The 24,548-nt window shown below is 50.5% G+C and overlaps 1 protein-coding gene across 2 annotated transcripts in view; it reads left to right on the forward strand.

Moving 5' to 3' along the window:
* Window positions 1-24,270, forward strand: part of LOC144488281 (cornifelin homolog) — a 39,197-nt gene extending 14,927 nt beyond the window's left edge. Inside the window, exons 3-5 of one of the 2 annotated variants that reach the window (XR_013496550.1) lie at window positions 11,538-11,719; window positions 21,443-21,907; window positions 21,963-24,270. Coding sequence is in view for 1 of the 2 variants with exons in the window: in XM_078206327.1 (XP_078062453.1) it covers window positions 11,538-11,719; window positions 21,443-21,661 (401 nt within the window). In the remaining variant the exon portion in view is untranslated. Of the gene's footprint in view, window positions 1-11,537; window positions 11,720-21,442 lie in introns of both variants that reach the window. The other variant, XM_078206327.1, reaches the window with a different exon arrangement.
* Window positions 24,271-24,548: the final 278 nt, after the last annotated feature.

A 24,548-nucleotide genomic window follows, 5' to 3' on the forward strand; every position in this document is an offset into this window, starting at 1 on the left:
AAAGCTCCCTCGACACTGTCCCCCATCAAACACTCCCAGGACAGGTACAGCACGGGGTTAGATACAGAGTAAAGCTCCCTCGACACTGTCCCCCATCAAACACACCCAGGACAGGTACAGCACGGGGTTAGATACAGAGTAAAGCTCCCTCTACACTGTCCCCCATCAAACACTCCCAGGACAGGTACAGCACGGGGTTAGATACAGAGTAAAGCTCCCTCTACACTGTCCCCATCAAACACTCCCAGGACAGGTACAGCACGGGGTTAAATACAGAGTAAAGCTCCCTCTCCACTGTCCCCCATCAAACACTCCCAGGACAGGTACAGCACGGGGTTAGATACAGAGTAAAGCTCCCTCTACACTGTCCCCATCAAACACTCCCAGGACAGGTACAGCACAGGGTTAGATACAGAGTAAAGTTCTACACTGTCCCCCATCAAACACTCCCAGGACAGGTACAGCACGGGGTTAGATACAGAGTAAAGCTCCTTCTACACTGTCCCCCATCAAACACTCCCAGGACAGGTACAGCACGGGGTTAGATACAGAGTAAAGTTCTACACTGTCCCCCATCAAACACTCCCAGGACAGGTACAGCACGGGGTTAGATACAGAGTAAAGTTCTACACTGTTGCGATCTAATAAGGGAAGATTGAATCATGTTGTTCTAAATAATGAAGTGTATTGAGACGGAAAATAAAGGGGATGTGATTGTGGCAGCAGGTGGTTTAATAACAGGAGAAGATAGATTCAGGGTAATTGACAAAACAAGTGCCGTAAGTTGTTATGATCTGGTTTGCCCAGGGTGCTGCAAGTTAATTGAGTTAAAACTGTTGAAGGAAAATTGGGCAAATGCTGCAACAGGTTAAGATTGCGGGGGATTGGAACGTGATGTCAGTTGGGACTAATAGGATTGTACTTTCAAAAGAGCTAGCATAGCCCTGATGGACCAAACGGCCTCCAGCCACATTTTGGGAGTACACACAGCACTGCTGCCTCACAGCGCCAGGGACCCGGGTTCGATTCCCAGCTCGGGTCAGTGTCTGTGCGGAGTTTGCACATTCTCCCCCCCGTGTCTGCGTGGGTTTCCTCCGGGTGCTCCGGTTTCCTCCCACAGTCTGAAAGACGTGCTGGTTAGGGTGCATTGGCCGTGCTAAATTCTCCCTCAGTGTTACCCGAACAGGCGCCGGAGTGTGGCTTAGAAAGAAAGAAAGAAACCCTACAGTGCAGAAGGAGGCCATTCGGCCCATCGAGTCTGCACCGACCACAATCCCACCCAGGCCCTACCCACACATATTTACCTGCTAATCACTCTAACCTACGCATCTCAGGACTCTAAGGGGCAATTTTTAACCTGGCCAATCAACCTAACCCGCACATCTTTGGACTGTGGGAGGAAACCGGAGCACCCGGAGGAAACCCACGCAGACACGAGGAGAATGTGCAAACTCCACACAGACAGTGACCCAAGCCGGGAATCGAACCCGGGACCCTGGAGCTGTGAAGCAGTAGTGCTAACCACTGTGCTATCGTGCCGCCGTGCGACTAGGGGATTTTCACAGTAACTTCATTGCAGTGTTAATGTAAGCCTACTTGTGACACTAATAAATAAAACTAACTAGGTTGCCCAGGGATCACCAGGTAGAAGGATTTGATTTGATTTATTATTGTCACATGTATTGGGATACAGTGAAAAGCATTGTTTCTTGCGCGCTATACAGACAAAGCATACCGTTCATAGAGAAGGAAAGGAGAGAGTGCAGAATGTAGTGTTACAGTCATAGCTAGGGTGTAGAGAAAGATCAACTTAATGCGAGGTAGGTCCATTCAAACGCCTGACAGCAGCAGGGAAGAAGCTGTTCTTGAGTCGGTTGATACGTGACCTCAGACTTTTGAATCTTTTTCCCGATGGAAGAGAGAATGTCCAGGGCGTCCTTAATTATGCTGGCTGCTTTTCCCCGAGGCAGCGGGAAGTGTAGACAGAGTCAATGGATGGGAGGCTGGTTTGTGTGCTGGATTGGGCTACATTCACAACCTTTTGTAGTTCGTTGTGGTCTTGGGCAGAGCAGGAGCCCCATACCAAGCTGTGATACAACCAGAAAGGATGCTTTCTATGGTGCATCTGTAAAAGTTGGTGAGAGTCGTAGGTGACATGCCAAATTTCCTTTGTCTTCTGAGAAAGTAGAGACGTTGATGGGGCTTTCTTAACTATAGTATCGGCATGGGGGGGACCAGATCAGGTTGTTGGTGATCTGGACACCTAAAAACTTGAAGCTCTCGACCCTTTCTACGCTGTCCCGTTGATGTAGACAGTCTGGAATCTGGAATCCGCCATCCCAGAACCGGTCAGGGGAGAAGGATGGGGAAATGGATCGGGAATCTGGAAAGAGCTGAAGGCTGGAGAGGGATTCGCACCCCGATCCTTCACACAAGGCTCAGATGTCGGGAAACAAACATGTAACCCATACTAGGCCACTTTGTTACATTTCTCAGGACTGCTGAGATTTCCTGAGAGATATTTAGCCCCCAAGAAAAGAAATATATTACTCCAACGATATTCAACCACATCTCCAAGCACAGCCAATGAGGTTGGAAGGTTGGTAAACTGTGGGCGTGATAGATATGATTATGCTTTTCATAGACTTTTGTAGGGGGACATTCAGGTTGTCCACTCCAGTCGGAAGACCAGGACAACAGAACATCGTTGAAATGGAGGGAGACTGCGGAATTCCCTCCGGACAGAGGGAGCTGGTTGACTGCTCCCGAGAAACAAGGAATCCCAGAGAATCCTGACAGTACAGAGGAGGCCATTTGGCCCATCAAGACTGCAGCGACTCTCCGAGAGGGCAAATTATCCCGGCCCCACCATAACTCCTGTGCTTTTAAAATGGCCAATCCACCTAACCTGCACATCTTTCGACACTAAGGGGTAATTTATCATGGCCAATCCACCTAACCTGCACATCTTTGGACACTAAGGGGCAATTTAGCATGGCCAATCCACCTAACCTGCACATCCTTAGACACTAATGGGTAATTTATCATGGCCAATCCACCTAACCTGCACATCTTTGGACACGAAGGAGTAATTTAGCACGGCCAATCCACCTAACCTGTACATCTTTGGACACTAAGGGGCAATTTAGCACGGCCAATCCACCTAACCTACACATCTTTGGACACTAAGGGGCAATTTAGCACAGCCAATCCACCTAACCTGCACATCTTTGGACACTAAGGCGCAATTTAGCACGGCCAATCCACCTAACCTACACATCTTTGGACACTAAGGGGCAATTTAGCATGGCCAATCCACCTAACGTTCACATTTCTGGATACTAAGGGGCAATTTGGCATGGCCAATCCACCTAACCTGCACATCTTTGGACACTAAGGGGCAATTTAGCATGGCCAATCCACCTAACCCGCACATCTTTGGACACTAAGGGGCAATTTAGCATGGCCAATCCACCTAACCCTCACATCTTTGGACACTAAGGGGCCATTTAGCATTAGTGTCCAAAGATATGCAAGTTGGGTGGATTGGCCATGCTAAATTGCCCCTTAGTGTCCAAAGATGTGTAGGTTATGTGGATTGGCCATGCTAAACTGCCCCTTGGTGTCAGGGGATTAGCAGAGTAAATATGTAGGGTTAAGGGAATAGGACCTGGGTGGGATTGTGGTCGGTGCAGACTCGATGGGCCGAATGGCCTCCTTCTGCACTGTTGGGATTCTCTGATTCTATGAATTCAGTTTGTGTCTAACTCTGTGATCACAGGGCAGGCATTCTTCTCCAGACTAACACAGCAGGAAGAAGGCACAGCAGGAATTTGCCCGAGGGGGAACTGAGTCGAACAATAAACCTTTCAGATCGCACTGGTTTGAAAACATTGTTGAGTTTAAAAATATCACGCAGAAAGGTCACAAACACACACCCGTGTGCAGGTGTGTGGTTGATTCTCACCCGCAGGGAGGGGGGAGGGTTACGCAGTTAGCAGACTGATACGGCAGAAGGTAAAAGCCAACCAAGTCACCGTTCTCCGACGCGGTGTCCGACACCTCACCCATTGTCCACCCAACCCCCACCCCTCCCCCCTCGAACTTACTTGCTCACCCAGTGGCACAGTGGGTTAGCACTGCTGCCTCACAGTGCCAGGGACCTGGGTTCAATTCCGACCTTGGGTGACTGTGTGGAATTTGCACCTTCTCCCCCTCCACCACTATCCCCCCCCCACCCCCCCCCACCCCACCCCACCACCCCCGCGCCCCCCCCCCCCCCCCCCGTGTCTGCGTGGGTTTCCTCCGGATGCTCCGCTTTCCTCCCACAGTCCGAAAGATGTGCAGGGGTAGGTGTGGATTGCCATGCTAAATTGCCCCTTAGTGTCCAAAGATGTGCAGGTTAGGGGGATTGGTCATGTTAAATTGCCCCTTAGTGTACAGAGATGTGCAGGTTAGGTGGATTGGTCATGCTAAATTGCCCCTTAGTGTACAGAGATGTGCGGGTTAGGTGGATTGGTCATGTTAAAGTGCCCCTTAGTGTCCAAAGATGTGCAGGTTAGGTGGATTGGTCATGTTAAATTGCCCCTTAGTGTGAGGGGGAATTGGTGGGGTAAATATGTGGGGTTACGGGAATAGGGCCTGGATGGGATTGTGGTCGGTGCAGACTCGATGGGCCGAATGGCCTCCTTCTGCGCCGTAGGGATTCTATGAGTCCTGCGTTACCGTGGCACCAGTTGCCCCTTTTCTAGGATTTTGCTCATTTCTGGACATCAAAGAAGGCAACGCGTTCCGAATCGCAGCAAATCTGTGCAAACAAATTATTCCCCCTGATTGGTGTTTTTCAATTGTTTTTCTGCTTAACTTCCTCTTGTTTACTCCATTGTGCTTCTGCCCCTGAGAGTTCCTGAGAGATTCCAGGTTGGACAAATAGAGGGCGATATTTCCCAGGCCGCTTTCCACCCCCCCCCTCCTTCTCCCCCCTCACACCCCTGCGGCGTCCCATTGGCGACCAGCTCCATGGCAACAGGGCGGCAGAGTGATCCAGTGGTTAGCACTGCTGCCTCACAGCGCCAGGGACCCGGGTTCAATTCCGACCTTGGGTGACCGAGTCTGCATGTTCTTCCCCCCGTGTCTGCGTGGGTTCCCCCCGGGTGCTCGGGTTTCCTCCCATGCATATGCTAGTTGGATTGGCAGTGCCAAATTGCCCCTTAGCGTCCAACCATGTGCAGATTGGGTGGATTGGCCATGTTCAATTGCCTCAATGTCCAAAGATATGCAGGTTAGGTGGATTGGCTATGCTAAAAAACCCATTAATGGCCAAAGATGTGTAGGTTAGATGGATTGGCCATGTTAAAATGCCCCTTAGTGTCCAAAGATGTGTAGGTTTGGTAGATTGGCCATGCTAAATTGCCCCTTAGTGTCCAAAGATGTGCAGGTTCGGTGGATTGGCCATGCTAAATTGCCCTTAGTGTGAAAGATGTGCAGGTTAGGTGGATTGGCCGTGCTAAAATACCCCTTAGTGTCCAAAGTTGTGCAGGTTAGGTGGATTGGCCGTGCTAAATTGCCCCTTAGTGTCCAAAGATGTGCAGGTTAGGTGGATTGGCCGTGCTAAATTGCCCCTTAGTGTCCAAAGATGTGCAGGTTAGGTGGATTGGCCGTGCTAAATTGCCCCTTAGTGTCCAAAGATGTGCAGGTTAGATGGATTGGCCGTGCTAAATTGTCCCTTAGTGTCCAAAGATGTGCAGGTTAGGTGGATTGGCCACGCTAAATTGTCCCTTAGTGTCAAAAGAAATGTTGGTTAGGTGGATTGGCCATGCTAAATTGGCCTTAGTGTCCAAAGAAGTGCAGGTTAGGTGGATTGGCCATGCTAAATTGTCCCTTAGTGTGAGGGGGAATTGGCAGGGTAAATATGTGGGGTTACGGGAATAGGGCCTGGGTGGGATTGTGGTCGGTGCAGACTCGATGGGCCGAATGGCCTCCTTCTGCGCTGTAAGGATTCTATGAGTCCTGCGTTACCGTGGCACCAGTTGCCCCTTTTCGAGGATTTTGCTCATTTCTGAACATCAAAGAAGGCAACGCGTTCCGAATCGCAGCAAATCTGTGCAAACAAATTATTCCCCCTGATTGGTGTTTTTCCAGCAAATTTCAATTGTTGTTTTTCTGCTTAACTTCCTCTTGTTTACTCCATTGTGCTTCTGCCCCTGAGAGTTCTTGAGAGATTCCAGGTTGGACAAATAGAGGGCGATATTTCCCAGGCCGCTTTCCACCCCCCATCCTTCTCCCCCCTCACACCCCTGCGGCGTCCCATTTGTTACCAGATCCATGGCAACAGGGCGGCATAGTGACCCAGTGGTTAGCACTGCTGCCTCACAGCGCCAGGGACCCGGGTTCAATTCCGACCTTGGGTGACCGAGTCTGCATGTTCTTTCCTCCCCCCCCGTGTCTGCGTGGGTTTCCTCCGGGTGCTAGGGTTTCCTCCCACAGTTCGAAAGATGTACAGGTTAGGTGGATTGGCCATGCTAAATTGCCTCAATGTCCAAAGATATTGCCCCTTAGTGTCCAAAGATGTGCAGCTTAGGTGGATTGGCCATGCTAAATTGCCCCTTAGTGTCCAAAGATGTGCAGCTTAGGTGGATTGGCCATGCTAAATTGCCCCTTAGTGTCCAAAGATGTGCAGCTTAGGTGGATTGGCCATGCTAAACTGCCCCTTAGTGTCCAAAGATATGCATGTTAGGTGGATTGACCATGCTAAATTGCCCCTTAGTGTCCAAAGATGTGTAGGTTAGGTGGATTGGTCATGCTAAATTGCCCCTTAGTGTCCAAAGATGTGCAGCTTAGGTGGATTGGCCATGCTAAATTGCCCCTTAGTGTCCAAAGATGTGCAGCTTAGGTGGATTGGCCATGCTAAATTGCCCCTTAGTGTCCAAAGATGTGCAGCTTAGGTGGATTGGCCATGCTAAATTGCCCCTTAGTGTCCAAAGATATGCATGTTAGGTGGATTGGCCATGCTAAATTGCCCCTTAGTGACCAAGGATGTGCAGATTAGATGGATTGGCCGTGCTAAATTGCCCCTAGTGTCTGGGGGATTAGCAGGGTAAATATGTGGGGTGACGGGGATAGGGCCTGGGTGGGATTGTGGTCGGTGCAGACTCGATGGGCCAAATGGCCTCCTTCTGCACTGTGGGGATTCTATGATTCAGTGGACATCCAATGAGGTCGCAGATGACAGGCGGTTTTACTGAATGGCTCGAGGGGCTGAATGGCCTCCTGGGTACTGTGCACAACAGCAGTTGGGTGCGGCCGAAAGGAATTTCCAAGTATCCGGGTCTTCAGGTAATCTTAAATTTAAGGTGAGATAGGGCTCTGGTTTCCTGTTGGGCAAAGGTCCAATTGGGCATTGAGCCAGCACCCAACATCGAGTTTCGTTTGTCCTCCTTGTGGGAGGCACTCACAGGAATGAGAACAGAGGAACTTGGAGCCATTCGGCCCCTCCGCCATTCAGTAAGGTCATGGCATGACCTGGCCGAGCCCCCAACTCCACCTTTCCGCCCACCCCCCCTCCCCAGGTAACTCTCAACTCCAACCGAGGGGAAAAACCCTGTCCAACTCCAAAGCCTTGAGTGTAGTCAGTGGCCCAGCTTCCTCTGGGGAAGGAGGAGGGACAATTCCAAAGACTCATGACGCTTGGGGAGCAGAAATTTACCCCAGCCCTTGCTACCTGTACCCCAACTCCGTCCGGGACGGGTGACCCCATAACCGTGGCCCGTGAATGTAAGTGAGTACTTCGGGGGGGTGAATCCTCCAACACTTCCCACCGGTGGGATCTCCCAGTCCTGCCGATGGCAACCATCCGTTCCCCAACGGCCCCCCCCACGCCTACCCCCACAGAGGGTTGTGCAGCAAATGAGCGTGTGCGGCATGCATGCCCTTGTCGATGTTGGTCAGGGCGGGGAGGGACTGGAAGATTATCCAATCGAAGAATCACAATGGGTCAGCAGGAGGCCATTCGGCACATTGAGCCTGCACCCAATCTCCAACAGAGTATTTTACCCAAGCCCTCTCCCTGTAATCCCACACATGTACCCCATTAATCCACTAACCCGCACATCTTTGGACACTAAGGGGCAACTTAGCATGGCCATTCCACCTAACCTGCACATCTTTGGACACTAAGGGGACAATTTAGCATGGCCAATCCACCTAACCTGCACATCTTTGGACACTAATGGGGACAATTTAGCATGGCCAATCCACCTAACCCGCACATCTTTGGACACTAAGGGGACAATTTAGCATGGCCAATCCACCTAACCTGCACATCTTTGGACACTAAGGGACAATTTAGCATGGCCAATCCACCTAACCTACACATCTTTGGACACTAAGGGACAATTTAGCACGGCCAATCCACCTAACCTGTGCATCTTTGGACTGTGGGAGGAAACCGGAGCACCCGGAGGAAACCCACGCAGACACGGGGAGAACGTGCAAACTCCACACAGACAGTGACCCGAAGCTGGGAATTGAACCCAGGTCCCTGGCGCTGTGAGGCAGCAGTGCTAACCACTGTGCCACCGTGCCGCCAATTTTGCACATGGCTTTTGGTTGGAATCTCTGGACTTCTGGTTCTTAACTTGTTGCCTAGCTCCTCATGCTGACCCTTCATTGGCTGTCAGTGTCACACAGTTAGACTCATAGAGTCATAGAGGTTTACAAAATGGAAACAGGCCCTTCGGCCCAACTTGTCCATGCCGCCCCTTTTTGTAACCCCTAAGCTAGTCCAAATTGCCCGCATTTGGCCCAAAAGCCCAGTGTGCAGGTACAACAGGTGATCAAGAAGGCAAATGGGATGTTGGCCTATATTGCGAGGGGGATAGAATATAAAAGCAGGGATGTCTTGATGCACCTGTACAGGGCATTGGTGAGGCCGCAGCTGGAATACTGTGTGCAGTATTGGTCCCCTTATATGAGGAAGGATATATTGGCATTGGAGGGAGTGCAGAGAAGTTTCACCAGGTTGATACCGGAGATGAGGGGTTTGGATTATGAGGAGAGGCTGAGGAGATTGGGTTTGTACTCGTTGGAGTTTAGAAGGATGAGGGGGGATCTTATGGAGACTTATAAGATAATGCGGGGGCTGGATAGGGTGGAGGCGGAGAGATTCTTTCCACTTAGTAAGGAAGTTAAAACTAGAGGACACAGCCTCAAAATAAAGGGGGGTCGGTTTAAGACAGAGTTGAGGAGGAACTTCTTCTCCCAGAGGGTGGTGAATCTCTGGAATTCTCTGCCCACTGAGGTGGTGGAGGCTACCTCGCTGAATATGTTTAAAGCGCAGATGGACGGATTCCTGAGCGGTAAGGGAATTAAGGGTTATGGGGATCAGGCGGGTAAGTGGTACTGATCCACGTCAGATCAGCCATGCTCTTATTGAATGGCGCGGCAGGCTCGAGGGGCTAGATGGCCTACTCCTGCTCCTATTTCTTATGTTCTTATGTTCTTATGATACCCATCTTACCCATGTAACTGTTTAAATGCTTCTTAAAAGACAAAATTGTATCCACCTCTACTACTGCCTCTGGCAGCTTGTTCCAGACACTCACCACCCTCTGAGTGAACAGAATTGCCCCTCTGGTCACTTTTGTATCTCTCCCCTCTTACCTTAAGCCTAAGCCCCCTAGTTTTAGACTCCCCTATCTTTGGGAAAAGATATTGACTATCTAGCTGATCTGTGCCCCTCATTATTTTATAGACCTCTATAAGGTCACCCCTCAGCCTCCTATGCTCCAGAGAAAAAAGTCCCAGTCTATCCAGCCTCTCCTTATAACTCAAACCATCAAATCCCGGTAGCATCCTAGTAAATCTTTTCTGCACTCTTTCTAGTTTAATAATCTCATTTCTATAATAGGGTGATCAGAATTGCACACAGTATTCCAAGTGTGGCCTTACCAATGTCTGGGATAACACACTGGGGCGGCACGGTGGCACAGCGGGTTAGCACTGCTGCCTCACAGCGGCAGGGACCTCCGTTCGATTCCCGGCTTGGGTCACTGTCTGTGCGGAGTCTGCATGTTCTCTCCCCGTGTCTGCGTGGGTTTCCTCCGGGTGCTCCGGTTTCCTCCCACAGTCCGAAAGACGTGCTGGTTAGGGTGCATTGGCTGTGCTAAATTCTCCCTCAGTGTTACTCAACAGGCACCGGAGTGCGGCGACTAGGGGAATTCCACAGTCACTTCATTGCAGTGTTAATGTCAGCCTTACTTGTGATGAATAAATAAATAAAGGGTGACCAGAACTGTACACAGTATTCCAAGTGTGGCCTTACCAATGTCTTGTACAACTTCAACAAGACGTCCCAACTCCTGTATTCAATGTTCTGGCCGATGAAACCAAGCATGCCGAATGCCTTCTTCACCACTCTGTCCACCTGTGACTCCACTTTCAAGGAGCTATGAACCTTTGATTTATTATTGTCACATGTATTTACATATAGTGAAAAGTCTTGTTTCTTGCGCGCTATACGGACAAAACATCCTGTTCATAGAGAAGGAAAGGAGAGGGTGCAGAATGTAGTGTTACAGTCATAGCTAGGGTGTAGAGAAAGATCAGCTTAATGCGAGGTAGGTCCATTCAAAAGTCTGACGGCAGCAGGGAAGAAGCTGTTCTTGAGTCGGTTGGTACGTGACCTCAGAATTTTGTATCTTCTTCCTGATGGAAGAAGGTGGAAGAGGGAATGTCCGGAGTGCGTGGGGTAATTAATTATGCTGGCTGCTTTTCCCGAGGCAGCGGGAAGTGTAAATGGAGTCAATGGATGGGTGGCTGGTTTGCGTGATGGATTGGGCTACATTCATGACCTTTTGTAGTTCCTTTCAGTCTTGGGCAGAGCAGGAGCCCAGACCAAGCTGTGATACAACCAGAAAGAATGCTTTCTATGGTGCATCTGTAAAAGTTGGTGAGAGTCGTAGCGGACATGCCGAATTTCCTTAGTCTTTTGAGAAAGTAGAGGCGTTGGTGGGGCTTTCTTAACTATAGTGTCGGCATGGGGGGGACCAGGACAGGTTGTTGGTGATCTGGACACCTAAAAACTTGAAGCTCTCGACCCTTTCTACTTCATCCCCGTTGATGTACCCCTAGATCTCTTTGCTGAAGATTTTGAGTGTGAATAGGATGTATTTGTAAAGGCACGGTGACACAGTGGTTAGCGCTGCTGCCTCACAGCGCCTGAGACCCGGGTTCGATTCCCGGCTTGGGTGACTGTCTGCGCGGAGTCTGCACGTTCTCCCCGTGTCTGCGCGGGTTTCCTATGGGTGCTCCGGTTTCCTCCAAAGATGTGCAGGATGGGTGGATTGTCCACGCTAAATTGACCCGGGTGTCGGGGGATTAGCGGGGTAAATATGTGGGGTTATGGGGAATAGGGCCTGGGTGGGATTGTGGCCGGTGGAGTCTCGACGGGCTGAATGGCCTCCTCCTGCAGTGTAAGGATTCTATGATTCTATGAAGTGAATTCTGACCTTGTTGTTTTTGCTGTTGGAACTCTGTAGGTTGCTGTGCCTTTTGGTGCATGCCATGTTTTATGTGCAAGACAGTCGATCAGTTTGGAGAATGCCTCTGCCTTCCAATGCTGGACCAGACCTGTAACGGATGTGGCTACATCAGCATGGGAGCCATTCCTCCCATCTCCCTCTCTATGCGGGCCTCCATGCGCGAGCGACACGGAATTCCGGTGAGTGGGAGCGGCGGAACGGGATGGGAGCGGGTGGGGTGTGCTTTGGAGGCAGCTCGAGCCTTTTGTCAGCTGTCCGTTCGACCCGTCACTCCTGTGCTAGCTCCCTTTCCAACAACCACCCTCCTCCCCTCTCCACCCCCCCCCCTACCCTCCATCCGCCCTCTTCCATTCGGCCCATCAATTTCTGTGCCAGCTCATTCCCGTCTCGTGATGTCGAACCCGAAACCGGTTGGGTGTTAGCAAGTTAGTTACAACATTAGCATTTACTCCGATCCGTAGCAGGGACTCAGTGCTGAAAGACTGCCGATGCTGGAACCTGAAACCAAAGCAGAAAATGCTGGAAAATCTCAGCAGGTCTGACAGCGTCTGTGGGGAGAGAAAAGAAACATAGAAGATAGGAGCAGGAGGAGGCCATTCGGCCCTTCGAGCCTGCTCCACCATTCATCACCATCATGGCTGATCATCCAACTCAATAGCCTAATCCTGCTTTCCCCCCATAACCTTTGATCCCGTTCGCCCCAAGTGCTATATCCAGCCGCCTCTTGAATACATTCAATGTTTTGGCACCAACTACTTCCTGTGGTAATGAATTCCACAGGGTCTTTGGGTGAAGAAATGTCTCCTCAGCCCCGGCCTAAATGGTCTACCCCGAATCCTCAGACTGTGACCCCCTGGTTCTGGACTCCCCCCACCATCGGGAACATCCTCCCTGCATCTACCCTGTCTAGTCCTGTTAGAATTTTATAAGTCTCTATGAGATCCTCCCCCTCATTCGTCTGAACTCCAGTGAAAACAATCCTAACCTGGTCAATCTCTCCTCACACATCAGTCCCGCCATCCCCGGAATCAGCCGGGTAAACCTTCGCTGCACTCCCTCCAGAGCAAGAACATCCTTCCTCGGAAAAGGAGACCAAAACTGCACACAATACTCCAGGTGTGGCCTCACCAAGGCCCTGTATAATTGCAACAACACATCCCTGCTCCTGTACTCGAAACCTCTCGCAATGAAGGCCAACATACCATTTGCCTTCTTTACCGCCTGCTGCACCTGCATGCTTACCTTCAGCGACTGGTGGACAAGGACACCCAGGTCCCTCTGCACACTCCCCTCTCCCAATTTACAGCCATTCAGGTAGTAATCTGCCGCCTTGTTTTTGCTTCCGAATACTGATGCGCGATTAATCCACTCGGGAGGCTAGATCGTACCCGGGAATAAAGGCTTTTATTCGCAACAAGAATCGAGCATACTGCTTAACAATACTATAGTAAGAAGTCTCACAACACCAGGTTAAAGAAGGAGCATTGCTCCGAAAGCTTATGGTATTTGCTACCAAATAAACCTGTTGGACTTTAACCTGGTGTTGTGAGACTTCTTACTGTGTTTACCCCAGTCCAACGCCGGCACCTCCACATCATAACAATACTATCCCAGACTAAGGGCCACTAGGAAGTGCAGTGACCTTTATAGTCCTATAGGAAGGCGGAGCCAAACGGAGTGTACCACAGAACAATGCTAACAGGTGGAACACCCCAACCCTAACCCCAACAGTAACAAGAGTAACATATGTACAAGTACCCATAGTGATAACCATCTATGGTTCACCACATTCACCCCTCCTTTAAAAACAAAGGCCGGTGGGGTAAAAAAAACACTACGAGCTGTCCATATATTCACAAGTTCAGTCGTATCGGAGGTCCGCACCGTCTCTGCGACCTCCGCAGCACTGGCGGTAGCGCCGGTTCTGGTGACCGTGGTGACCCTCTCTCCAAGGTGGTGTCCAGTGACTCCTCCAGTTCCTCACGCATCGGTGGACCTCGAGGTGGCGACAATCTCCTGGACTCAGGCAAGCTGTACACGGGAGTAAGAGGATTAAGTGGAGGTCCCGATACTGCCCGCGCCGTGTCAGGAGGGGAGAGAACGGGCAAAGGAACCCTAACCAGGGGTGCGGGAGCGACGGGGGTTTCCAGGTCCCCTGCAGGCGCCAGATCTCTGATAGAGACCGTGTCCTCTCGCCCGTCAGGGTATGCCACATAGGCATATTGAGGGTTGGCGTGGAGGAGATGGACCTGTTCAACCAAAGGGTCGGACTTGCGGGCCCTAACATGCCGCCGCAGGAGGACAGGTCCTGAGTACGTCAACCAAGACGGCAGTGAGGTCCCAGAGGAAGACTTCCTAGGGAAGGTAAACATCCGCTCATGTGGGGTAGCGTTGGTTGCCGTACACAGGAGGGACCGGATTGAATGGAGCGCATCAGAAAGTACCTCTTGCCAACGGGAGACTGGAAGACCCCTAGACCTTAACGCCAGTAAGACAGCCTTCCAGACTGTAGCGTTTTCTCTTTCGACCTGCCTGTTACCCCTGGGGTTGTAACTCGTAGTCCTACTTGAGGCAATTCCTTTAGAGAGCAGGTATTGCCTCAAGTCGTCGCTCATAAACGACGAGCCCCTATCACTGTGGATATAACTGGGGTAGCCGAACAGGGTAAAAAGACTCCGCAAGGCTTTCATGACCGTGGCAGCGGACATGTCAGAACAGGGGGTGGCAAAAGGGAATCGGGAGTACTCGTCAACCACGTTGAGGAAATACACATTCCGATCTGTCGAAGGAAGGGGGCCCTTGAAATCAACACTCAGTCGTTCAAAAGGGCGAGTGGCCTCAATGAGGTGTGTCCTGTCAGGCCGGTAGAAGTGTGGCTTGCACTCAGCACATACCTGGCAGCTTCGAGTTATCGACCTGACATCTTCTATGGAGTAGGGCAGATTCCGGGCCTTTATGAAATGGAAGAGCCGAGTGATCCCCGGATGGCAGAGATCATTGTGGAGGGCCTGTAGCCGGTCCTCCTGCACACTGGCACATGTTCCACGCGACAGGGCATCTGAGGGTTCATTGAGCTTCCCTGGACGGTACATGATATCATAGTTGTAGGTGGAGAGTTCGATTCTCCACCTCAAGATTTTATCATTCTTAATTTTTCCCCTTAACGTGTTGTTGAACATGAACGCCACGGACCGCTGGTCCGTGAGCAGGGTAAATCGTTTTCCAGCCAAATAATGGCGCCAATGCTGGACGGCCTCCACAATGGCCTGAGCCTCTTTTTCCACAGCGGAGTGCCGAATTTCAGGGCCTTGGAGGGTGCGAGAGAAAAAGGCGACGGGCCTGCCCGCCTGGTTAAGTGTGGCGGCCAGGGCGAAATCAGATGCACCACTCTCCACCTGGAAGGGGATGGACTCATCGACAGCGTGCATTGTGGCTGTCGCGATGTCGGCTTTTATCCCTTCAAAGGCTAGGCGAGCCTCTGCTGTCAGGGGAAAAGAGGTAGATTTTATGAGCAGACGGGCTTTGTCCGCGTAATTGGGAACCCACTGTGCATAGTACGAGAAGAAGCCTAAGCATCATCTCAGTGCTTTGATGCTAGTGGGTAGGGGAAGTTCAAGGAGGGGACGCATACGGTCTGGATCGGGGCCGATGACCCCGTTTTCCACCACGTATCCGAGGATTGCTAGGCGGTGCTTGCTGAATACGCACTTCTCCCTGTTATAGGTCAGGTTCAGGCGAGACGCAGTGCGTAAAAACTTCAGGAGGTTGGCGTCGTGGTCCTGCTGGTCATGGCCACAGATAGTGATGTTGTCCAGGTACGGGAAGGTAGCCCGTAGCCCGTTTTGGTCCACCATTCGGTCCATCTCACGCTGGAAGACCGAGACCCCATTAGTGACGCCGAAAGGGACCCTTAAGAAGTGGTAGAGACGGCCATCCGCCTCAAAGGCCGTGTATTTGCGGTCCTCTGGGCGAATGGGGAGCTGGTGGTAGGCTGACTTCAAGTCGATGGTGGAGAACACCCGGTACTGCGCAATCTGGTTGACCATGTCAGATATGCGCGGGAGAGGGTACGCGTCCAGCTGCGTGTACCTATTAATGGTCTGACTATAGTCTATGACCATCCGGGGCTTGTCTCCAGTCTTTACCACCACGACTTGTGCTCTCCATGGGCTAGTGCTAGGTTGAATGATCCCTTCCCTGAGGAGCCGCTGAACCTCAGATCGAATAAAGATCCGATCCTCAGCGCTGTAATGCCTGCTCTTAGTCGCGATGGGCTTGCAGCCTGGCACGAGATTTTCAAATAAGGAAGGCAGGGTAATTTTGAGTGTCGAGAGACTGCATGTGGAGCGCGCTGGGCAATTTGGAGGCTGCTGTTGAGGCGTCGATGTAATCCTGGAAACACTTCAACCAATGGTCGAAAGTGTTCGACGCTCCCGCGGCACGCGGATCCAAGGTTAGCCGATCGGGTTTCAGCATCTGCTCCATTTTTTTTTTCGGGACAAAATTTATTGCGAATAAAATTGATGCGCGATTAATCCACTCGGGAGGCTAGGACGTACCCGGGAATAAAGGCTTTTATTCGCAACAAGAATAGAGCATACTGCTTAACAATACAATCCCAGTCTAAAGGGTCACTAGGAAGTAGCAGTGACCTTTATACTCCTATAGGAAGGCGGAGCCAAACGGAGTGTACCACAGAACAATGCTAACAGGTGGAACACCCCAACCCTAACCCCAACAGTAACAAGAGTAACATTTGTACAAGTACCCATAGTGGTAACCATCTATGGTTCACCACAATGACCCTTCAAAGGTGCCTAGCTTAACCCTAAAAAGTGTGAGATGATACGCTTCGGAAGGAGTAATTTGATAAGGAAGTATAGTGTGAAAGGTCTGACACTTGGAAGTTCCAAAGAACAAAAGGGACCTTGGCGTGTTTGCCCATAGATCTCTGAAGGCAGAAAGGCAGGTTAATAGGGTGGTGAAAAAGGCACAAGGCACACTCGCCTTTATCAATCGGGGTACAGATTACAAAAGCAGGGAGGTCATGATGGAGTTGTATAGAACTTTGATGAGGCCACAGCTGGAGTACTGTCTGCAATTCTGGTCACCACATTATAGGAAGGACGTGAATGCACTGGAGGGGATGCAGAGGAGATTCACCAGGATGCTGCTTGGGGTGGAACATTTAAGTTATGAAGAGAGGTTGGGTAGACTTGGGTTGTTTTCTCTGGAGCAGAGAAGACTGAGGGGGCGACCTGATCGAGGTGTTCAAGATTATGAGGGGCATGGACAGGGTGGATAAGGAGCAGCCGTTCCCCTGAGTTGAAGGGTCAGTCACGAGGGGACACAAGTTAAAAGTGAGGGGGGGGTGGGAGGTTTAGGGGAGGATTTGAGGAAAAGCTTTTTTACCCAGAGGGTGGTGAGGGTCTGGAATGCGCGGCCTGGGAGGGTGGTGGAGGCGGGAGGCCTCACATCCTTGAAAAAGTACCCGGATGGGTACTTGGCACGGCGTAACATTCAACGCTATGGGTCAAGTGGGATTAGGTGGGCAGGTCATGCGTCAGTGCAAACTCGATGGGCCGAAGGGCCTCTTCTGCACTGAATTTTGTGATCCTGTGATGTACTTCTGAGGCTGTATAAGGCTCTGGTCAGACCCCATTTGGAGTATTGTGAGCAATTTTGGGCCCCGTATCGAAGGAAGGATGTGCCGGCCTTGGAAAGGGTCCAGGGGAGGTTCACAAGAATGATCCCTGGAATGAAGAGCTTGTCGTATGGGGAGCGTTTGAGGACTTTGGGTCTGTACTCGATGGAGTCAGGAAGGATGAAGGGGAGAATCTAATTGAAACTTGCAGAATACGGAAAGGCCTGGATAGAGCGGAAGTGGGGGAAGGTGTTTCCATTAATAAGAGAGATTAGGATCCGAGAGCACAGCCTCAGAGTAAAGGGATGACCCTTTAGAACCGAGATGAGGAGGAATTTCTTCAGCCAGAGGGTGGGTGAATCTGTGGAATTCATTGCCACAGAGGAGGCTGGGCCATTGAGAGTATTTAAGACAGAGATAGATCGGTTCTTGATTGGTAAGAGGATCAAGGGTCATGGGGAAAAGGCGGGAGAATGGGATTGAGAAACTTATCAGCCATGGCGGAGGAGACTCGATGGGCCGAATGGCCTAATTCTGCTCCTATATCGAAATGGGTGAAGTATGAACCTGTACGCTCATTTTTTTCTTGGTACCAGGTTAATGCGCGGCGTTAAAGATTGGAGCCTCCCCTTTCTATCAGATTGGATTGTATCTATTCTGTGAGTTCTGAATGATCCCCTTAAATACCTTTCACTGTATCTCCAATGTCATATTCCCTTTACCGCGTTTGGCAGTTCACTTTCGCTATCTCTGCGTCAATGCCCTCATATTTGCTTAATAATAATTATTTAAGTTTAGAACACTAGTCTTGACCCACTCTTCCCTCCCTCAAACTGAATATTCAATTCAATCATACGATCGCTATTACCGAGAGGTGCCTTCGCTCTGTGGTTTCCCATTATTCTTCCTTATCCATTCGTGGGACATGGGCGTCGCTGGCTGGGCCAGCATTTATTGCCCATCCCTAGTAGTCCGAGGGCAGTTGAGAGTTAACCATGTTGCTGTGTCTCTGGAGTCATATGTGGATGGGCTGAAGGGCCTCCTTCTGCACTGCAGGGATTATATAGGCCAGACCGGGTAAGGATGGCAGATTAGCGAACCAGGTGGGTTTTTCCGACAATGGTTTCATGGTCATCAATAGATTCTTAATTCCAGATTTTTATTGAATACAAAGTTCACCATCTGCCATGGTGGGATTCGAACCTGGGTCCTCATAGCCTTACCCTGGGTCTCTGGATTACTAGCCCAGTGACAATACCACTACGGTACTCCCCCCCCATCCATTATCTTTTCCTTTATACTGTGTCCGATTATGTGGGATCTGTTAGAGGGATCTGTACACCCTTCCCATAAGTGATTTTGATTTGATTTGATTTTGTCATGCGTATTGGGATACAGTGAAAAGTATTGTTTCTTGAGCACTATAGAGACAAAGCATACCGTTCATAGAGTACATAGGGGAGAAGGATTTGATTTGATTTATTATTGTCACGTGTATTGGGATACAGTGAAAAGTATTGTTTATTGCGCGCTATACAGACAAAGCATACCATTCATAGAGTACATAGAGGAGAAGGAAAGGAGAGGGTGCAGAATGTAGTGTCACAGTCATAGCTAGGGTGTAGAGAAAGATCAACTTAATGCAAGGTGGGTCCATTCAAAAGTCTGATGGCAGCAGGGAAGAAGCTGTTCTTGAGTCCCGGTTGGTACGTGACCTCAGACATTTGCATCTTTTTCCCGATGGAAGAAGGTGGAAGAGAGAATGTCCGGGGTGCGTGGGGTCCTTAATTATGCCGGCTGCTTTTCCCCGAGGCAGCAGGAAGTGTAGACAGAGTCAATGGATGGGAGACAGGGTTTGCGTGATGGACTGGGCTACATTCACGACCTTTCGTAGTTTCTCGCAGTCTTGGGCAGAGCAGGAGCCAGACCAAGCTGTGATACACCCAGAAAGAATGCTTTCTATGGTGCATCTGTAAAAGTTGGTGAGAGTCGTAGCGGACATGCCAAATTTCCTTAGCCTCCTGAGAAAGTAGAGGCGTTGGTGGGGCTTTCTTAACTATAGTGTCGGCGTGGGGGGACCAGGACAGGTTGTTGGTGATCTGGACACCTAGAAACCTGAAGCTCTCGACCCTTTCTACTTCGTCCCCGTTGATGTAGACAGGGGCATGTCCTCCTCTACGCTTCCTGAAGTCGATGACAATCTCCTTCGTGTTGTTGACATTGGCTTCTTCCTTTTGTCATTTCCCATGTCTACACAAACCGCTTCTCCATCCTGGTTTCCTGAACCTACCCACATCCCTCCCTGATGTGTCAAAGCCATCACCGATTAACAGAACTATTCTTCCACCTTTGTTTCACTTCCCGTCCTTCTGAAATGTCCGGTGCCCTTCAATAATCAGATCTAAATCCGTGCCCTCTTGTAGCCGTGTCCCAGCTGTTTCCCTTTTAACCCTTTAGAGGAAAAAATAATTAACCAAACTGAGGGGCAAATTAAAACGGCAGCCGCTTAAAATCGCGAAAGGAAACTTTGAACATTAAACCAAAATGGGACGAAAAGTGTCAAGAAAGAACCCAAACTCCAGTTGTACCCACCAATCATGGAGGTGCTTGGACATACCAGTGCGTTCCAACACCACTGGCTGTGGATGTATCTGTGGTAAGAAATCATAGAATCCCTACAGTGCAGAAGGAGGCCATTCGGCCCATCGAGTCTGCACCGACCACAATCCCACCCAGACCCTATCCCCATAACCCCACACATTTACCCTGCTAATCCCCTGATACTAAGGGGCAATTTTGCACGGCCAATCCACCTAACCCGCACATCTTTGGACACTAAGGGGCAATTTAGCATGGCCAATTCACCTAACCTGCACATCTTTGGACACTAAGGGACAATTTAGCTTGGCCAATCCACCTAACCTGCACATCGTTGGACACTAAGGGACAATTTAGCATGGCCAATCCACCTAACCTGCACATCTTTGGACACTAAGGGACAATTTAGCTTGGCCAATTCACCGAAACAGCACATCTTTGGACACTAAGGGACAATTTAGCTTGGCCAATCCACCTAACCTGCACATCTTTGGACACTAAGGGACAATTTAGCATGGCCAATCCACCTAACCTGCACATCTTTGGACACTAAGGGGCAATTTAGCATGGCCAATCCACCTAACCAGCACATCTTTGGACACTAAGGGGCAATTTAGCATGGCCAATCCACCTAACCTGCACATCTTTGGACACTAAGGGGCAATTTAGCATGGCCAATCCACCTAACCAGCACATCTTTGGACACTAAGGGGCAATTTAGCATGGCCAATCCACCTAACCTGCACATCTTTGGACACTAAGGGGCAATTTAGCATGGCCAATCCACCTAACCTGCACATCTTTGGACACTAAGGGGCAATTTAGCATGGCCAATCCACCTAACCTGCACATCTTTGGGCACTAAGGGACAATTTAGCTTGGCCAATCCACCTAACCTGCACATCTTTGGACACTAAGGGACAATTTAGCTTGGCCAATCCACCTAACCTGCACATCTTTGGACACTAAGGGACAATTTAGCTTGGTCAATCCACCTAACCTACACATCTTTGGACACTAAGGGACAATTTAGCATGGCCAATCCACCTAACCTGCACATCTTTGGACACTAAGGGACAATTTAGCATGGCCAATCCACCTAACCTGCACATCTTTGGACACTAAGGGACAATTTAGCTTGGCCAATCCACCTAACCAGCACATCTTCGGCCGTGCTAAATTGCCCCTGAGTGTCCAAAGATGTGTAGGCTAGGTGGATTGGCCGTGCTAAATTGTCCCTTAGTGTCCAAAGATGTGCAGGTTAGGTGGATTGGCCATGCTAAATTTTCCCTTAGTGTCCAAAGATGTGTAGGCTAGGTGGATTGGCCATGCTCAATTGCCCCTTAGTGTCCAAATATGTAGGGTAGATGGATTAGCTATGGGGTTACGGAGAGAGGACTTGGGTAAGATACTTGGGTAAGGACTTGGGTGCAGACTTGACGGGCCGAACGGCATGGCAGTGATTGGATGACCATCATGCCCTGGGTCGGGACTTGAACCCGCAATGTCTGGCTCTGGGACGCTAACCCCACTGCGCCGCGGGGAAGGGGTGGGGGAAGCGAGCGGGTGGGCGAGCGATCGATGATCGGTGGCCGGCAGTGATTAATCTAACCACACCTTGTGTCTTGTCTCCTCCCCCCCCACTGCCCCCCCGCTCCAGGGTTCCATCTTTAATGACTGCTGCATCATGTATTGGTGCAACTGTTGCGGCTGGTGTCAGATGGCGCGTGAACTGAAGGCGCGCAAGAACACCGTGACGGTGGTAAACGCCAGCACCACGGTGCTGCCACAACCGACCTACATGGCAGCACCCACCTACCCTCCACAACAGGCCTACGCCCTCCCTCCTAACCAGATCGCCCCCTACCCTACGAAATAAAGTGGGCGTGGGCGGAGTGGAGAAAGATGGCGACGCTGTGATGGAACCTCAAGAACGCTCTAGAATGATAAAGATAACCTCTGCGTGCATTAATAATAAAGGCTAAATCTCGAGCCCTTCCAAGGAAGACCTGCCTGCTATCTCTCAGGCTCACCTTCTGCCCTTCATCTAATTCGTCCTGTCACAATCCCAATCCTCTTTCTTCCAAGTGATTGGCCATTCCCTTGTGTTGCCTGGTGTCTCTCAGTCCCCTCTCTCTCTCTCTCAGGGAGATATCTGTACACTGACTGGTGTCTCTCAGTTCCCCCCGCTCTCTCTCTCAGGGAGATATCTGTACACTGACTGGTGTCTCTCAGTCCCCTCTCTCTCTCTCTCAGGGAGATATCTGTACACTGACTGGTGTCTCTCAGTCCCCTCTCTCTCAGGGAGATATCTGTACACTGACTGGTGTCTCTCAGTTCCCCCCGCTCTCTCTCTCAGGGAGATATCTGTACACTGACTGGTGTCTCTCAGTCCCCTCTCTCTCCCTCTCAGGGAGATATCTGTACATTGACTGGTGTCTCTCAGTTCCCCCCGCTCTCTCTCTCAGGGAGATATCTGTACACAGACTGGTGTCTCTCAGTCCCCTCTCTCTCTCTCTCAGGGAGATATCTGTACACTGACTGGTGTCTCTCAGTCCCCTCTCTCTCTCTCTCAGGGAGATATCTGTACACTGACTGGTGTCTCTCAGTCCCCTCTCTCTCCCTCAGGGAGATATCTGTACACTGACTGGTGTCTCTCAGTCCTCTCTCTCTCTCTCTCTCAGGGAGATATCTGTACACTGACTGGTGTCTCTCAGTCCTCTCTCTCTCTCTCTCAGGGAGATATCTGTACACTGACTGGTGTCTCTCAGTCCCCTCTCTCTCCCTCAGGGAGATATCTGTACACTAACTGGTGTCTCTCAATCCCCTCTCTCTCTCTCAGGGAGATATCTGTACACTGACTGGTGTCTCTCAGTTCCCTCTCTTTCTCTCAGGGAGATATCTGTACACTGACTGGTGTCTCTCAGTCCCCACTCTCTCCCTCAGGGAGATATCTGTACACTGACTGGTGTCTCTCAGTCCCCTCTCTCCCTCTCAGGGAGATATCTGTACACTGACTGGTGTCTCTCAGTTCCCTCTCTTTCTCTCAGGGAGATATCTGTACACTGACTGGTGTCTCTCAGTCCCCACTCTCTCCCTCAGGGAGATATCTGTACACTGACTGGTGTCTCTCAGTCCCCTCTCTCCCTCTCAGGGAGATATCTGTACACTGACTGGTGTCTCTCAGTCCCCTCTCTCCCTCTCAGGGAGATATCTGTACACTGACTGGTGTCTCTCAGTCCCCTCTCTCTCTCTCTCAGGGAGATATCTGTACAATGACTGGTGTCTCTCAGTCCCCTCTCTCCCTCTCAGGGAGATATCTGTACAATGACTGGTGTCTCTCAGTCCCCTCTCTCCCTCTCAGGGAGATATCTGTACACTGACTGGTGTCCCTCAGTCCCCCCTCTCTCTCTCAGGAAGATATCTGTACACTGACTGGTGTCTCTCAGTCCCCTCTCTCTCAGGGAGATATCTGTACACTGACTGGTGTCTCTCAGCCCCCTCTCTCTCTCAGGGAGATATCTGTACACTGACTGGTGTCTCTCAATCCCCTCTCTCTCTCAGGGAGATATCTGTACACTGACTGGTGTCTCTCAGTCCTCTCTCTCTCTCAGGGAGATATCTGTACACTGACTGGTGTCTCTCAGTCCCCTCTCTCCCTCTCAGGGAGATATCTGTACACTGACTGGTGTCTCTCAGTCCCCTCTCTTTCTCTCTCAGGGAGATATCTGTACACTGACTGGTGTCTCTCAGTCCCCTCTCTCCCTCTCAGGGAGATATCTGTACACTGACTGGTGTCCCTCAGTCCCCCCTCTCTCTCTCAGGAAGATATCTGTACACTGACTGGTGTCTCTCAGTCCCCTCTCTCTCAGGGAGATATCTGTACACTGACTGGTGTCTCTCAGCCCCCTCTCTCTCTCAGGGAGATATCTGTACACTGACTGGTGTCTCTCAATCCCCTCTCTCTCTCTCAGGGAGATATCTGTACACCGACTGGTGTCTCTCAATCCCCCCTCTCTCTCTCTCAGGGAGATATCTGTACACTGACTGGTGTCTCTCAGTCCTCTCTCTCTCTCTCTCAGGGAGATATCTGTACACTGACTGGTGTCTCTCAATCCCCTCTCTCCCTCTCAGGGAGATATCTGTACACTGACTGGTGTCTCTCAGTCCCCTCTCTCTCTCTCTCAGGGAGATATCTGTACACTGACTGGTGTCTCTCAGTCCCCTCTCTCCCTCTCAGGGAGATATCTGTACACTGACTGGTGTCCCTCAGTCCCCTCTCTCTCTCTCAGGGAGATATCTGTACCCTGGTGGGTGGGTGTCTCATTTGTGTCTTTGTGTTTCTTCCATATTCATGTCGGACTGAGATATTGCCCCGTGAACTTTGACCAGGTACATGTTTTTAAAGTGCTTTCAGATGCTTTTGTAGAACCGCGGTTTGAGATGAGAATCAACTTGTTTATTGAGTGCAATAAATCAAAATGAATGAACACGACCTACTACCCCAGGATCGATGAGTTGCATCATGAAGAGCCTTCAACAACCTCTACAGGACATCTTACTGTCTTGTCTGTGCATGGCTGGGGTCTTTGATTCATCCCTCACTGTTCACAGACAGAGAGGGATAGAGATGTCTCTCCATGGCGAGATTCTCAACAACTGTGGCAGAAAGATTTGCCGCTTATTTACAGTCTAGTGTTGAGCAAGGTCAAATCCATTTCGATAAGCACTCAACCTCTGACTATTTTCCGACGCTATGTTTTGCC

The sequence above is a fragment of the Mustelus asterias genome, unplaced genomic scaffold (assembly GCF_964213995.1).
Source record: "Mustelus asterias unplaced genomic scaffold, sMusAst1.hap1.1 HAP1_SCAFFOLD_1435, whole genome shotgun sequence".
NCBI classification, from domain to species: Eukaryota; Metazoa; Chordata; class Chondrichthyes; order Carcharhiniformes; family Triakidae; genus Mustelus; species Mustelus asterias.